At 32.1% G+C, this 14,980-nt stretch overlaps 1 protein-coding gene across 2 annotated transcripts in view; it reads right to left on the reverse strand.

Moving 5' to 3' along the window:
- The window catches only part of LOC127709123 (vitamin K-dependent gamma-carboxylase-like), a 52,967-nt gene that overhangs the window by 13,828 nt on the left and 24,159 nt on the right, over positions 1-14,980 (reverse strand). For both annotated transcript variants that reach the window (XM_052214474.1, XM_052214475.1), the window contains exon 12: positions 14,256-14,425. In XM_052214474.1, the coding sequence (XP_052070434.1) occupies positions 14,256-14,425 (170 nt within the window). The remainder of the gene's footprint in view (positions 1-14,255; positions 14,426-14,980) is intronic.

Raw genomic sequence — 14,980 nt, forward strand, 5'->3', positions numbered from 1 at the left:
TTTTAGCTGTGTTCCCCATGTTAAGTTGTAGATCATGTTGTAAATAAGCACTTTTCTAGTATTTTAACACTCGAATAATCTGACCGTATGAAGATATTCATTTATTTTTACATAATTCATTGCGTTTCTTTAAGTAAAAAAAAATACTAGACAACTTTTCATTATTATATACCCTTCATCTATAAAACTAGTGTTGAAATGTTTGTAATTGGATTGCTATGTTAAATAATTGCTTTTTAATATTCTAAATTGTTACTTTTATGTTCCAAATGCAAAGTTTGGTCATACCCAGTCTTATTTTTTTCATATTTGGCACTTTTTTCTACTTCAGTTTTGTCCGTCTAGTTTTGGCGAAGAAACCATCCTGATGTTGGGGTAACAGGAACTTCTGCAGAGTGGTTATCAATGACATTTTGTGAAATTTACAAGTAATTAAAACACAGATTTAGTAAAATGAAACATAATTGTTGTTTTTTATGGTATGAAACTGCTTAAAAAACCTTTGAAAAGTCTTTTTGTGGTCTTTTTCAGGGTATTTAATTAAAATCTTCCATATCAGGCAAAATTTAACTAAGAGTACATCAAGACTTTAGTTCCTAGATGTACTTGCAATACTGATCAAAGCAAACACAGAAAACAATTCATATTTATTAAGCATAGTATTTTACACCATTCTTTTAAAAACAGTCAATGTGCAACTTTATATACCAAATATACATTGGCCGCAGTGTGGGCTTTAGTATAAATTTTTCTCCCTCTTTACAAGTTCAGCCTTTATGAATGTTGTATTGAAACTGGAACTTGAAAATTGGATACATTACATGATTAATACAACAAAAATAGGAAAAGAAGTTAAAAAGTCCCTTATAGGGGTAAATTCAGTAAATAAATATACGTCATCAGGGACCGCCCATTTGGGGGAGAGCTTTCTGTACAAAACTGAAGTCCTGTGCTCTTCTGATTGGTAGATAATGTTTGTAATAAATATTTTTTGATAGATGGATCAAAACTAGAGTTAAAAAAAATTAAAAAATGAATGCTGAATGTACTAAATTTTTTTACTACAGGGTTGAAAAGTAATGGGGGTCAGTAAAGGAATTAAGTGCGAATCTACAGTGTTTGTAAACAAGGCCATGTGAATGCCCAAAAATGCCGCATGACCCTATGTTTTTATTGTTGCAAAAGATAGGGCTACATTTGTACTTTCATGAATGATATATGAAAGCTTCCAATTTCTAAAGGTAAATCAGGTATAAATTTAATTCAAGACATAGATTAGCATTAAAGTCAATGGGAGATTTTTTACTGAATTTACCCCTCTAATTATGAGAAACAACGATTTTGATTGGCTGATCATGATTGTCTCCCTTGGGAAAAGTTCAAAATCAGAAACAATCTTTTTTCCGTGTCCAAATTCACAAAATCGGGCAGGGCGTCAGTCGGAAAAGGATGGGTGGACCGCCCTGTGAAAACTATCAAACTGGAACACTGAATTGGTCAATGCTTGAAAAATCTATTTTACACCATCCAATGAAAAGACGATGATCACACATTTATACAGTACACAAAACCAGAGACATGAAGAAACATTATAAAAAGTAAATAAAAAGATTATTTGGGTTTAACATACGACAAACAGAAACACTCTTTCAGTTATTGCGAACCCAATGAAAGTTTTCCACAGTGCCATCTCTATCTTGACCAGGTATTTAAACTTTTGCAAGTTCACTTGTCCTATTGAATAAATACAATAGCTATTGTTCTCTGTGTAGTTTATTCTTTGGGACCTTAAAATTTCTTCTAAGAGAAATCTATCATTCATTGATTAAATTACCTGAGTAAAAAAATGATCTTATATGTAGACAAAAATACTTTTTTTATACTCATTAACTGTGTGTGATGATGTAGTTATTCAATATTAATAATATATTTTCATTCAGTTTAATATAAACATTGATTCAATCATAAAAAGTTGATTTCTGACAAAACTTTCAACATTGTTCCTTTTAAAAAAAAATTTGTTTGACATGAATAAGAACTTGAAAATAATGATGTTTCAAATTAAGATCTTCTTAAATGTATTCTATAACTAAACAAAAAAAATCAAATTTCAATAGGAACATTGATAAAACTTTTGTTAGAAATTAACTTTTTATGATTGAATCAATGTTTATATTAAACTGAATGAAAATATATTATTAATATTGAATAAATACATCATCACATGCAATTAATGAGTATAAAAAAAGTATTTTTGTCTTCATATAAGATCATTTTTTTACTCAGGTAATTTAATCAATGAATGATAGATTTCTCTTAGAAGAAATTTAAAGGTCCCAGAGAATAAACTACACAGAGAACAATAGCTATTGTATTTATTCAATAGGACAGGTGAACTTGCAAAAGTTTAAATACCTGGTCAAGATAGAGATGGCACTGTGGAAAACTTTCATTGGGTTCGCAATAAATGTTTTGGATTTTTAAAACTTCAGAATATAAAAATACGAAACTTTTTAATTCCCGAGAATTACAGGTATTCATTTTCGATTGCCTAGAGGGTCATTATGACATTTGACAATGTCTCGAGAAGTAATCAGTTATATCATTTGTTTACAAAGTGGATTCTATCAGTATCATTCAGCAATTAAGAAAAACACAATATAAGTTAACAGTTTGTTTCCGGATCCTATTAATTATTCAATTGTATTAATATGTTAATGACAAGTTGTGTACATTATTTAACTTGAATTTAATTAATAAAATATGTTTACACTAATTAAGGAAACCCATAATAAATAACAGAGCCCGTAATTTCAAGGAAGTATTAAAAACATGGTAAGTGTTATCAGAACGCATAAACTGCTCCTTTTAATTTAAAACAAATAATGTGAGATAAGATTACATTACTATAACGTGCGTAGTGATTAACTATGATTTTATGAATGAACAAGAGCAGCTTGACCTCTTTCAAAAAGAGTTAAATAACATTAAACTGTATAAAGGATAATTTAGTCAAATTTTCAATATTAAATCAACAACTGACATGATTCAATATTTTGTTGAAACATCTCAAGAACGAAATCGCAGGTATAAAAATGCACTTTTTCACTCAGACTTCTACGTTCTTTGATAGTCAAACGGTTGTTCCCTTAAATACAATAAACAGCTGCGCCATGAGCGCATGATACGCCCGTCGTCTTGTGTGTGAATTTTGATGCAATAAACATAAATAGTTTCTGACATATGGCGTGACATGCGAAAACCCCCCTTTTTTTTTTACAAAAAACTCAATATCTCTAAAATAAAATTTTGAATCAAAACCAAAAAGTATACAGATCTTAAGATTTATATAACTAAGAAGTGTGTAAAATTTTAAGCAATAATCATAAATCGTTTTTGAGATACGGCGCGACATGTGAAAACCCCCCTTTTAAAAAAAAAAAAATCAATATCTCAAAAATAAAATTTTGAATCAAAACCAAAAAGTATACAGATCTTTAGATTAATATATCTTTAGATTAATATAACTTAGAAGTGTGTAAAATTTTAAGCAATAATCATAAATCGTTTTTGAGATACGGCGCGACATGTGAAAAACCCCTACCCCTTTTTTTACAAAATACGCAATAACTCAAAAATAAAATTTTGAATCATCACCAAAAAGTATACAGATCTTAAGGTTAATATAACTAAGAAGTGTGTAAAGTCTTAAGCAATAATCATAAACAGTTTTTGAGATACGGCGTGACATGTGAAAAACCCCTCCCCCTTTTTTAACAAAATACTCAATATCTCTAAAATAAAATTTTGAATCATCACCCAAAAGTATACAGATCTTAAGATTAATATAACTAAGAAGTGTGTAAAGTTTTAAGCAATAATCATAAATTGTTTTTGAGATACGGCGCGACATGTGAAAAAAAACACACACCTGTTTTAGTAACTAAGTCCTGTAACTCAAAAAGTTTTAATCTTATTTTCACCAAAAAGTATACAGATTGTTTGACCATCATAAGAAACAACTATGTTAAGTTTCATGAAATTTGGATAATTCATTCTCAAGTTACGGTGCGACATGTTTACGCCGGACAGACAGACGGACAGACGGACGGACGCTGGACATTTGTAAACCATAATACGTCCCGTCAAAAATTGACGGGCGTATAAAAATTCATCTACAAGAACATATGTTGAAACTTCATGAACCCACTGTTGTTTTTCAACTGTTTCAATTAATGTGTTTCATTAGAATACATATAAAGGATTTTTAGAATGACAGAAGAGGAATCTGCTCAAAAACTTTGGCCTGATCTGGGTCACAAAGATGGCTATATGCCATAGCATAAAGAATTTGCTTTAAAAATAAGAAAAACAACAAACATCAACAAAGACAACTTTTCTATGATTATCTGATGACTATCATTACCTGGGAAATCAGCTAAACAGACAACTTTTCTATGATTGTCTGATGACAATTATTACCTAGGAAATTAGCTAAACAGACAACTTTTCTATGATTATCTGGAATGGGTTGCTCAAAACGTTGGATAGTGTTAGCCAATGGTTAAACTGCTTATCCACTGGTTAACTTTAAACCAATGGATTATTTCTATTGCTCAAAATTTATCCAGTGGATAAAACGTGCTATCCGCCGGATAAATTTAACCGGTACTTTTTGGCTGGTTAAGTTTTAGCCATTGGTTAAAAACGGCATTGAGATTGATTTACAATGGTTTTTTTTAAATTCATATTTTTAAATTTCAGATAATTTCATTGTTTATAACTCGTCCACCTTTATATCTGTCATGTATGGTATTTTGAACCCCATGAACATTTGATCTTGGTGTAAATTTTTTTGATTCAATTTTCAAATTTCCTTTAAGTGACTTTAATTTTAATCATTCCCAGATTATTTATCAAGGCAGCCCTTCATCCCCTCTATGTTATACTAGTAGTAGTAGCAGCTCAAACTAATATTAATTTCGCTATTGCTCTTGTATATTTCCCCCCATTAAAACAGATGTACTGACAACAGTTTTAAAAGTTATTGCTATAATTTACTTTTAGTTGGATGAAAGGGAGCCAATGTATATTTCCCATAATATACTAGTATAAGTGAATATAAAAAAGATGTGGTATACACTCTCCACAAGAGACCAAATGACACAGAAATTAACAGTTATATGTCACCATACGGCCTTCAACAATGAGCAAAGCCCATACCGCATAGATATTATAAAGCCAATACATAAATGTACTATATAAATATTAAATGTAAAACAATTCAAACTAGAAAACTAACGCCTAATTAATGTACAAAAGGATGAACGAAAAACAAATATGTAACACAGCAACAAACGACAACCACTGAATTACAGGCTCCTGGTTTGGGACAGGCACATACATGTACATACAGAATGTGGCGGTGGTTAAACATGTAATCGGGAACCCAACCTTCCCCCTAACCTTGGACAGTGATGTTACAGTACAACATAAGAACGAACTATAAAAATCAGTTGAAAAAGATTTAACTTATCAGATGGATACAAATAGAAATACATATAACAAAAACACGTGGACATGACCAGGAACTTGTACATCCCAACAACAAGAAGACACTAACTTTGATACAGATCTTAGAGTACTCGCAGTTACTGACAGCTAGTTCAAAGCCAATAACAACTAATATAAATAAAATGCTCCGCAGGGCGCAGCTTGATACGACCACAGAGGTCGAACCCTGAACAGTTGGGGCAAGTATGGACACAACATTCAAGCTTGATACAGCTTTGCATTTGGATTGTGATTAAATATTTGACACAGCATAGGTTTCTGACACAGAATGAATGTGGTCTAAGAGCTTAAAAATTTTAAATTGGACATTCACCTATTATGGTCCAATATCCAAAATCTAAATACATGGTTAGATTCAGCATATCAAAGAACCCCAAGAATTCAATTTTTGATGAAATCAAACAAAGTTTAATTTTGGACCCTTTTGACCTCAATGTGGACAAAGTTGATAACGGGGCCCAAAAATCAAAAATCTAAATACATGGTTAGATTCAGCATATCAAAGAACCCCATATATTCAATTTTTGTTCAAATCAAACAAAGTTTAATTTTGGACCCCGATTTGGACCAACTTGAAAACTGGGCCCATAATCAAAAATCTAAATACATGTTTAGATTCAGCATATCAAAGAACCCTAAGAATTCAATTTTTGTTAAAATCAAACTAAGTTTAATTTTGGACCCTTTGGACCTTAATGTAGACCAATTTGAAAACGGAACCAAAAATTAAGAATCTCAATACACGGTTAGATTCGGCATATCAAAGAACCCCAATATTTCAATTTTTGATGAAATCAAACAAAGTTTAATTTTGGACCCTTTGGACCTCAATGTGGACCAATTTAAAAACAGGGCCCAAAATCCAAAAACTAAATACACGGTAAGATTCAGCATATTAAAGAACCCCAAGAATTCAAGAATAAAACCCCATTGAAATTGGTCAAGAAATAAGCAATTTATACGAAGTATTTTCTTTTGCACACAACTGTGCAATTAAATATTTCTTGCTATTGCGCAATACTGTACAATTGACAATTTCTTGCTATTGCGCAATATTGTGCTATTGGATATTTCTTGCTATTGCGCAATACTGTGCAATTGAAAATTTCTTGCTATTGCGCAATACTGTGCAATTGAAGATTTCTTGCTTTTGTGCAATACTGTGCAATTGAAAATTTCTTGCTATTGCACAATACTTATTATATAATAATTTACACATCCTGTTTGGTGTGTATCTCCTACCATATCATTATTATTTGCTTTTAAATATAAATCAGAAATAACCAACTTAAAATGGAAAATTTTAAAAGAAAAAAAAAAAGGAAAAAAAAGGAAAAAAAAAAAAAAATCCCCCCCCCAAATTTTTTGAACCCCCTTATGATTCATCACCCCCAAACTCAATCCCAGCCTTCCCTTTGTGGTATGGTACCTTGCAGTACAATTTCAGAGAGATCCATACACTTGAACACAAGTTATTGTCTGGAAACTAGAAAAATGTGTTTTTTGGCCCCTTTTTGGCCCCAAATTCCTAAACGTTTAGGAGGCAATTACCCCCAAACTCAAACCCAGCTTTCCCTTTGTGATATGGAACCTTGTAGTACAATTTCAGAGAGATCCATACACTTACACACAAGTTATTGTCCTGAAACTAGAAAAATGCTTGTTTTTTGCCCCTTTTTGGCCCCTTATTCCTAAAATATTGAGGCAATTACCCCCATCATCAATCCCAGCCTTCACTTTGTGGTATGGTACCTTGCAGTACAATTTCAGAGAGATCCATACACTTGAACACAAGTTATTGTCTGGAAACTAGAAAAATGCTTATTTTTGGCCCCTTTTTGGCCCCCAATTCCTAAACGTTTCGGCAATTACCCCCAAACTCAATTCCAGCTTTCCCTTTGTGATATGGAACCTTGTAGTACAATTTCAGAGAGATCCATACACTTACACACAAGTTATGTCTGGAAGTTACAAAAATGCTTATTTTTGGCCCTAATTCCTTTACTGTTGGTACCATAACCCCCAAAATCAATCCCAACCTTCCTTTTGTGGTAAAATTTCATAGAGATCCATTCCCTTAAACTAAAGTTAGAGTGCGAAAACCAATGTGTCTTCGGACGACGCAGGACAACGACGACGACGACGCCAACGTCATACCAATATACGACCACAAAATTTTTTTTGCGGTCGTATAAAAATCATGCATCTAAGACTAAATAAATGTTTTCTAACCAACAACATGCTGGTCATAATTGCGTTTATGCCGAAAATACAATGAAATTGTATTATATATCTCTTGTACATCTATGCATAAAAGAACGTTTTTAAAGAATGATTCCTGTTGAATACACATGTAATTGCAGTATTTCATGCATATTCAGGACAAAAACAAAATATGCCAATTCATTAAGAATTGTTAGCACAAATATAAACTGCCTCTTTTGAAAGAAGCTGTGTCGAATAGGGCAGAAATCTTGCCTTGCAATAGGCTACGGATCACTCAGACCACAAGGAGATATTTCAATGATTCTTTAACGTGCAGATATAGTGACATTCGCCTGCATGAGGCATTAGATTTAACGTTTCCATTCCGATATGACTTGGCTGCGTATCTATACATACAGCACAGCATATAAAGTTATAGCAAGATTTAAATGAAACTTGAGGAAGGTGAAGAGAAGTTCCCGTAAAATGTGATCTTGCAGAACTACAACTTTGGTAACTTTTGACCGAAAATAATGTTTCAAATATAAAATTGTTCAATGTTTGGATGTTACGCACGTAATTGCGTCAATACCGTGTAATCAACCAGTCCACACTAATAAACAGCTTTTCTATAAAATCATAACAGTGAAGTAATATAAATTTTTTATCCATAGACTAGACTAGTAAAAACTATTCTGAAAAAAACTACAAACTGTTTTATCACATTTTACAATAGTCTAAAATAAGGACAACATATTGACAAAACGTCCAAAATATGCGTGTCAGACGTAACAGACTATACGCATAATAACTTTAGCAGGGGTGTTTGTGTTCTTCAAAACAGTGTTATATCCGCGAAAATTCAAATGAATGATATGCTTTATATATAAAGTATTACAATATTACTGAATATGCATTCCTGTAACAACCAACGTTATTTTTTGGCAAAAACAAAAAGTGTCCATTATGGTCAGATTTAGGAAAATCTTAAGTTTTCAAAATGTAAGATTATATGAAATTTTGTTTGTGTAAATTATGATCACAAAAGTACATATATAGACCATATCAAAATCGAATTTTTGCAGCACTCACACCACATATAAAAAGGCAACGGCTTCTGGCAAATGTCTTGCAAGATGTCCAATGTCGAATTTCGCCGCTTTTTACAAATAAACTGTCATTTGCGACGTTATTATTGAAAATTTAGATTTGTTGCATGCTAAATATTGCTTTTCCGTAATTGTACTTTAACTCTTCAACACAGCTACATGATTTTTGATAATTTGCGTAGTCAAAACGACTTCGTTTTCAAAGAAATGAAATGTCTTGCAAGTTTGTCCACTGGACGATTTTCATACGTTTTGAACGTTGTAAATTCGGGACGCTATTTATGGTGGATCATCTGTATATATTTCCTCAGATAGAATTTTCTTGATAGTCAGATACTATCAAAAAGAAAACAAAGTATAAAAAAAATTTCCGATGGCTGGGGTTGTTCGTTTAGATGAGGTTCTTTAGTTGTGAAAAAATTGTGTATTACGAGAAGATAAAAAATAATCTTTTTCAAATTTTCAAATTTGGGGAGCGTAAAACTGCGATTTTTTTTATTTCTGTGCGATAAGATTCATATGTATAGAACTTGAAAGTAAAAATAAAATTGGACCTGAAGCATGGCTATATACCTCTCCATATCATACAAGGCTTGTAAACATATGAGATGAATAGAACTAACCTTTTTTCTGACAATTGTTTCATCTCTTAATTTAATTGTTCCGTTATTAAAGAAAGTACAGTGAATTTTATAAGCAAGACCCGTTTAACTTGTAATTCCCGACAAACATTTTTTAATTAATTCAAAATATATATCTTCTTCCTTTTCGGATCAAAATGGGGAAACATTGCATTTTATTACGTTTTATGTCAATTGGTCTCTGGTAGAGAGTTGTCTCATTGGCACTCATCATACCGTATATATCTTCTTTTTCATATAGACTTATGTATTACCCAAATACGATATATTTTGTTGTTTGTTGCTTACGTTACTTTCAATGGGAAATATTTCATGCATATTCAGTACAACCAAACATTAAGTATCAATATTGATGTGCAAAACAGAAATTGCAAGCGAAATATCATGATAATCATTAATCGCCGTAAAACGTAAAAAAAATGACGTTACCATTTGAGACGCAATATCGTGCGTAATGTCTTGGTAAACACGCCGAAAGACAATGAATTGAGTGTAAGTCTAATCATCTCTATGAAATTGTACCACAGCGTTCCATATAATAAAAGTAAGGATGGGATTGATTTTGGGGATTATGGCCCTAACCGTTAGGAATAAGAGACCAAAAAAAAAACCGGGACAATACTTATTAATACTTTGTATAAATTGCTTATTTCTTTACCAATTTCAACGGGATTTAGTTCAAAGTCTTGAATTTATTTATTTTTCTTTAATATGCCGAATTTAACCGTGTATTTAAATTTTGGTTTTTGGCCTCGTTTTTCAATCGGTCCACATTGAGGACCAAAGGACCCCAAATTAAACTTTATTTGATTTCATCAAAATTTGAATTTTTGGGGTTCTAACCTTGTATTTAAATTTTGAATTTTGGGCTCCGTTTTTTGATTGGTCCACATTGGGGTCCAAAGGATCGAAATAGGATTCAAAATTAAACTATTATGATATCATCAAAAAATTAATTCACTGGGGTTATATGAAATACCGAATCGAACCGTGTATTTGGATTTTAAATTTTAAACTGGTCCACATTAAGGTCGAAAGGTCTAAAATTAAACTTTGTTTAAACCCCCTGAAAAGTGAACCCGCGGTCAAAATACCATATGGAAAATTGACCCAGGGGTCATTATACCGCATGGTATTTTGACCCCGGGGTCATTTTTCCCATATGGTATTTTGAACCCCACCATGGAAAATTGAACCCCCCTGTTTTAGATAAATAGTATTGCAGATTATCTAATTTACAATTTGTTGGCTAGGATTTTTTTTTTAAATTGGAGGTCTATAGTAGGGGGTTCAATATACCATGGCAGGGGGGTCAAAATACCATGGCTAAGAAAAATTTTCAAAGCATCTTTTCCAGCATGTAAAGTACATACAAACTACTTATTGGAGTATTATAACTATGTAAATGAGCTAGAATAGCTAGAATTTTTGAAGTTAGAAGTCTATAGTAGGGGGTTCAATATACCATGGCAGGGGGGGTAAAAATACCATGTATTATGACTATGTAAAGAAGTTAGAAAGAAAGTTAATGAAAATTATTTTGGTAAAGACTTTACAGCACTAACTGCCCTTCTACTAAGGGAAATTGACCCTCCCCTTTTAAGATGTCTGAATTTCAATCTATAATAAAGTGTTTAAAGATATTCAATTATTAAATAAGTAGTTGGTATGAAAGAGCATGAAGGAAAGATGATTCAACAATTTCACTTAGCCATGGTATTTTAACCCCCCCCCCCCCCTCCTTTGCCATGGTAAATTGAACCCCCTTCCTATTCACCTCTTTATTTCAAAAATAATATTTTTCAAACTCCTTTTCAAAGTTTCAATGCTGTCATAAGTATAGGGTATATATAAAACATGTTGTAAAAGACGTTTCAATATTTTTACTTAGCTATGGTATTAAGACAACCCCCCCCACTGTCATGGTATATTGAACCTTTACTTTCAATTTTCAAAAATCATTTCTATTCAAACTATTTTAGATAGTTATATAAATGCTGTTACTAGTATTTGGTATATATGTTGGTAATTTTATTTTACTATTTTTCTTAGCCATGTTATTTTGCACCCCTCCCCCTGTCATTGAACCTCCTTGTTTATACACCTCCAATTTCTGAAGTCGAATTATTTTCAAACTAGTTTTCAAAGTTTTAATACTCAAATAAATATATGATACATGTAAAACATATTGTAAAGATGTTTTGACTATTTAACTGAGCCATGGTAATTTGACCCCTCCCCCTTTTTTACCATGGAAAATTAAAGCTACCTTTATATGTTATAATTTCAAAAAATTAAAGCATTCAAGATACATGGTCTAGTTATAATGCTTCAATAAGTATTTTGAATGAAATTTTGTTGGTAAAGACTTCAGAGCACTTATACCAAGCAAAGATATTTCTTTTAAAAAATTATGGAAAATTGACCTCCCCTTCTTGTATGAATGATTTTTAATCTATGATAAGCTTTAGAATAATGTATAATGTTCTAATAATCATCTAGAATGAAAAAAACAGCATGTTCAATTTACCATGGGGGGGTCAATTTTCCATACAGGGGGGGGGGGGGGGGGGGGGGGGGGGGGTTTCTATTTACCATAACGGTATTTTGACCCCGGGGTCAATTTACCATAGGGTTCAAAATACCATATGACATCGGAACATCTTATTTATTAATATGAATATATTAACAAAAAGCTAAGTAAATTTTTAAACAGACTTTAAAGGGATATAGTTACGATACTGTTGTCAGGTCATTAAAGATGGCATATTTTGTCTTTAATATTGATTCACTTATAGGGTCTTTGCATCGGAAATAAACACATTTATTCTAAAACCAGTTGTTGGCATGATACGGGTTATGTTCTTCTCATATATTTTATGATGGTATGATACTAAACCCCTAACGGGAGGGATTGTGCTTGATATTCAGATGATGAAGACATAATCTTTCAATCAGTTTAATTGAGGTCTGGAGCTGGCATGTCAGTAACTGCTAGTAGTCCTTTGTTAATTTATGTATCATTGTCATTTTGTTTAGTTTCTTTTGTTACCTATTCTAACATTGGACTCGGACTTCTTTTAAACTGTGTTTTACTGTGCGTATTGCTGTGCATTTGTTTTTTCTACATTGGCAAGAGGTATAGGGGGGAGGGTTGAGATCTCAAATAACGTGTTTATTATTTTCGGTGAATTCAATATTAAGTCAAATCAAGGTAGTTTTAGTTATTAAATGTTCATATTCATATTACATGTATATTATATTTATTTAACCGCAGTTACTACATGCTGTCCCTCTTTTTTATTTGCAAAAACAAATAAAAATTAGAGGATTTATTTTCTTTTGAGCTTATCTAAACACCGGGGGTAACTGCTAAAAAAATAATCCCCCAAATACTTGGGGTTTCACTATTACCGATAGATGAACCAAGACTCGGACAATACGTTAAATATAAAGGATTTTAGTCAGTAAACTTGTGCCAATTTTGGCTCAGAGAACGAGAACAGTGTGTTCCTGAGAAGAAAATTTGAATTTATTTCATAATACGTATTTGGTCTAAATCCTCATATATTCAGACTGTTAATAACCAAACCAATATATGTCCTTGTGGTCCTAGTACTCATATTGTCCGGAACATAACCACATATAAAATACCTTTATGTGTGTCAGTATCACGTCCCAATATGAATTAATGTTTTCTTGCCGGTAGTCCCCTTTTTATATTACATTTAGTCCAAATAGTTATGACGTCTTGAAAGGCTATTTCTTTTTTTTTCTGTGATGACTTCCAAATAAATATGACGTCTTGAAAGGCTATTTTAATTTTTTTCTGTGACGCCTTCCTAGGTTATGACTTCTTGAAAGGCTATTTTAATGTCGTTTTTTTTTAATGATTGTGTATTTCTTAAACAATATTCAAAACAGACCCAGCTTTTTCCTAATATCGCCCCCCCCCTCCCCCCAAAAAAAAACACAGTCCCCCTCCCCCGAAAATAAAAAGTAAAACAAATTAAAAAATGGATATCTATTCACCATACCAAAAAATGACTGATGATCAACATATGATTTAATGCTGAGCTGAACATAATCTGTGATGATAACTTTCTTCCGGGTTTAGAGTTTCTTTTTTTAGACATAAACGCGGTCGTGTTAGAGAGCACCCTTTTTTCTTTGTAAGTTTACGTTACAGGTTACGAGGTACAAGATGAGATTTTCTTTAGTAAAATACACTAACTTCATAGTGTATTCAGTATATATGTTTACATTAAATAAAATCTCCTCTTGTACCTATGGTTAGGAACCTTATTGTGAAACACTCGCAGTTGAAATCTTTAGTTGCACGGACCGGTTATGTAATATTTAAGGTTTATTTTTGATTTGTGTAAATAACTTGGGAATTATTTACTTGGGATGAGTTGAAAGTAGCTGTTAACCACTGGTTAAGTTACCTTAACCAGTGGCCAACTAACCACACTTCAATTTTGCTTTTGAGCAATTGAAAAATAGCCAACGGATAGTAGGCCAGTGGATAAGATAATTATCCATTGGATAAGCTAACCAATGGCTTAATTTAGCCATAGTTTTGAGCAACCCAGTCCTGATGACTAATATTACCTGGGAAATCAGCTAAACAGACAACTTTTCTATGATTATCTGATGACTATAATTACCTGGGAAATCAGCTAAACAGACAACTTTTCTATGATTATCAGATGAATATCATTACCTGGGAAATCAGCTACAAATACAACATCTGTATGGTTATCTAACTGATCTTTAATCTGGTCTAACTTTTCTCTCCAACCTGACAAATCAACTAATAGTGGTTCAACAAAGGATGTTCTTTTAAAAGGATGCCATTCTGCTTCTAAAATATTTACTCTGGGATCAAACATTCTGAAAAATGAATGCAGTACTATTCACAAAATATCTTGCCTACTGTGGTAATTGACTACTAAATGCAAAAGCAAAACAGACTATATAAAAATTGTGGCTAGGGATAAAAACATGGTATATGACCCAAAAGGCAGTACAAAGTGTCATTTAAAATGATCAACTGCATTAACAGGTGAAACAAAAATCAAGACAACAATCTTGATGGTTGCAAATTGAGTTTACTTGTAAGTTATTTAATTGATGCCTGCAAATCTTCATTCTAATGCAACTGAATAAAAACATATATGCATATTTTCTGACCATCAATTGTGGAATTGATGCCCTGAAATAGTTGGCATTATCAAATCAAAATGAAAGTTACAAATGTTAATGAATTAGAATGATTAATGTTAGTGCTCAATGATTGAGCCTCAATCCAAATATTTGATCTATAGTAACGATGATCAGAAACAATTTTAGTAGCAGAATTTCCATGCAAAAATTTAGGTTCTAACTGTCCTTTAATAATTCTGTGGTGCAGCAGCTTCATTTATATACTATTTTCTTTATAAAGTA

Source organism: Mytilus californianus, unplaced genomic scaffold (genome assembly GCF_021869535.1).
Source record: "Mytilus californianus isolate M0D057914Y unplaced genomic scaffold, xbMytCali1.0.p SCAF_7, whole genome shotgun sequence".
In the NCBI taxonomy this organism is placed as follows: domain Eukaryota; kingdom Metazoa; phylum Mollusca; class Bivalvia; order Mytilida; family Mytilidae; genus Mytilus; species Mytilus californianus.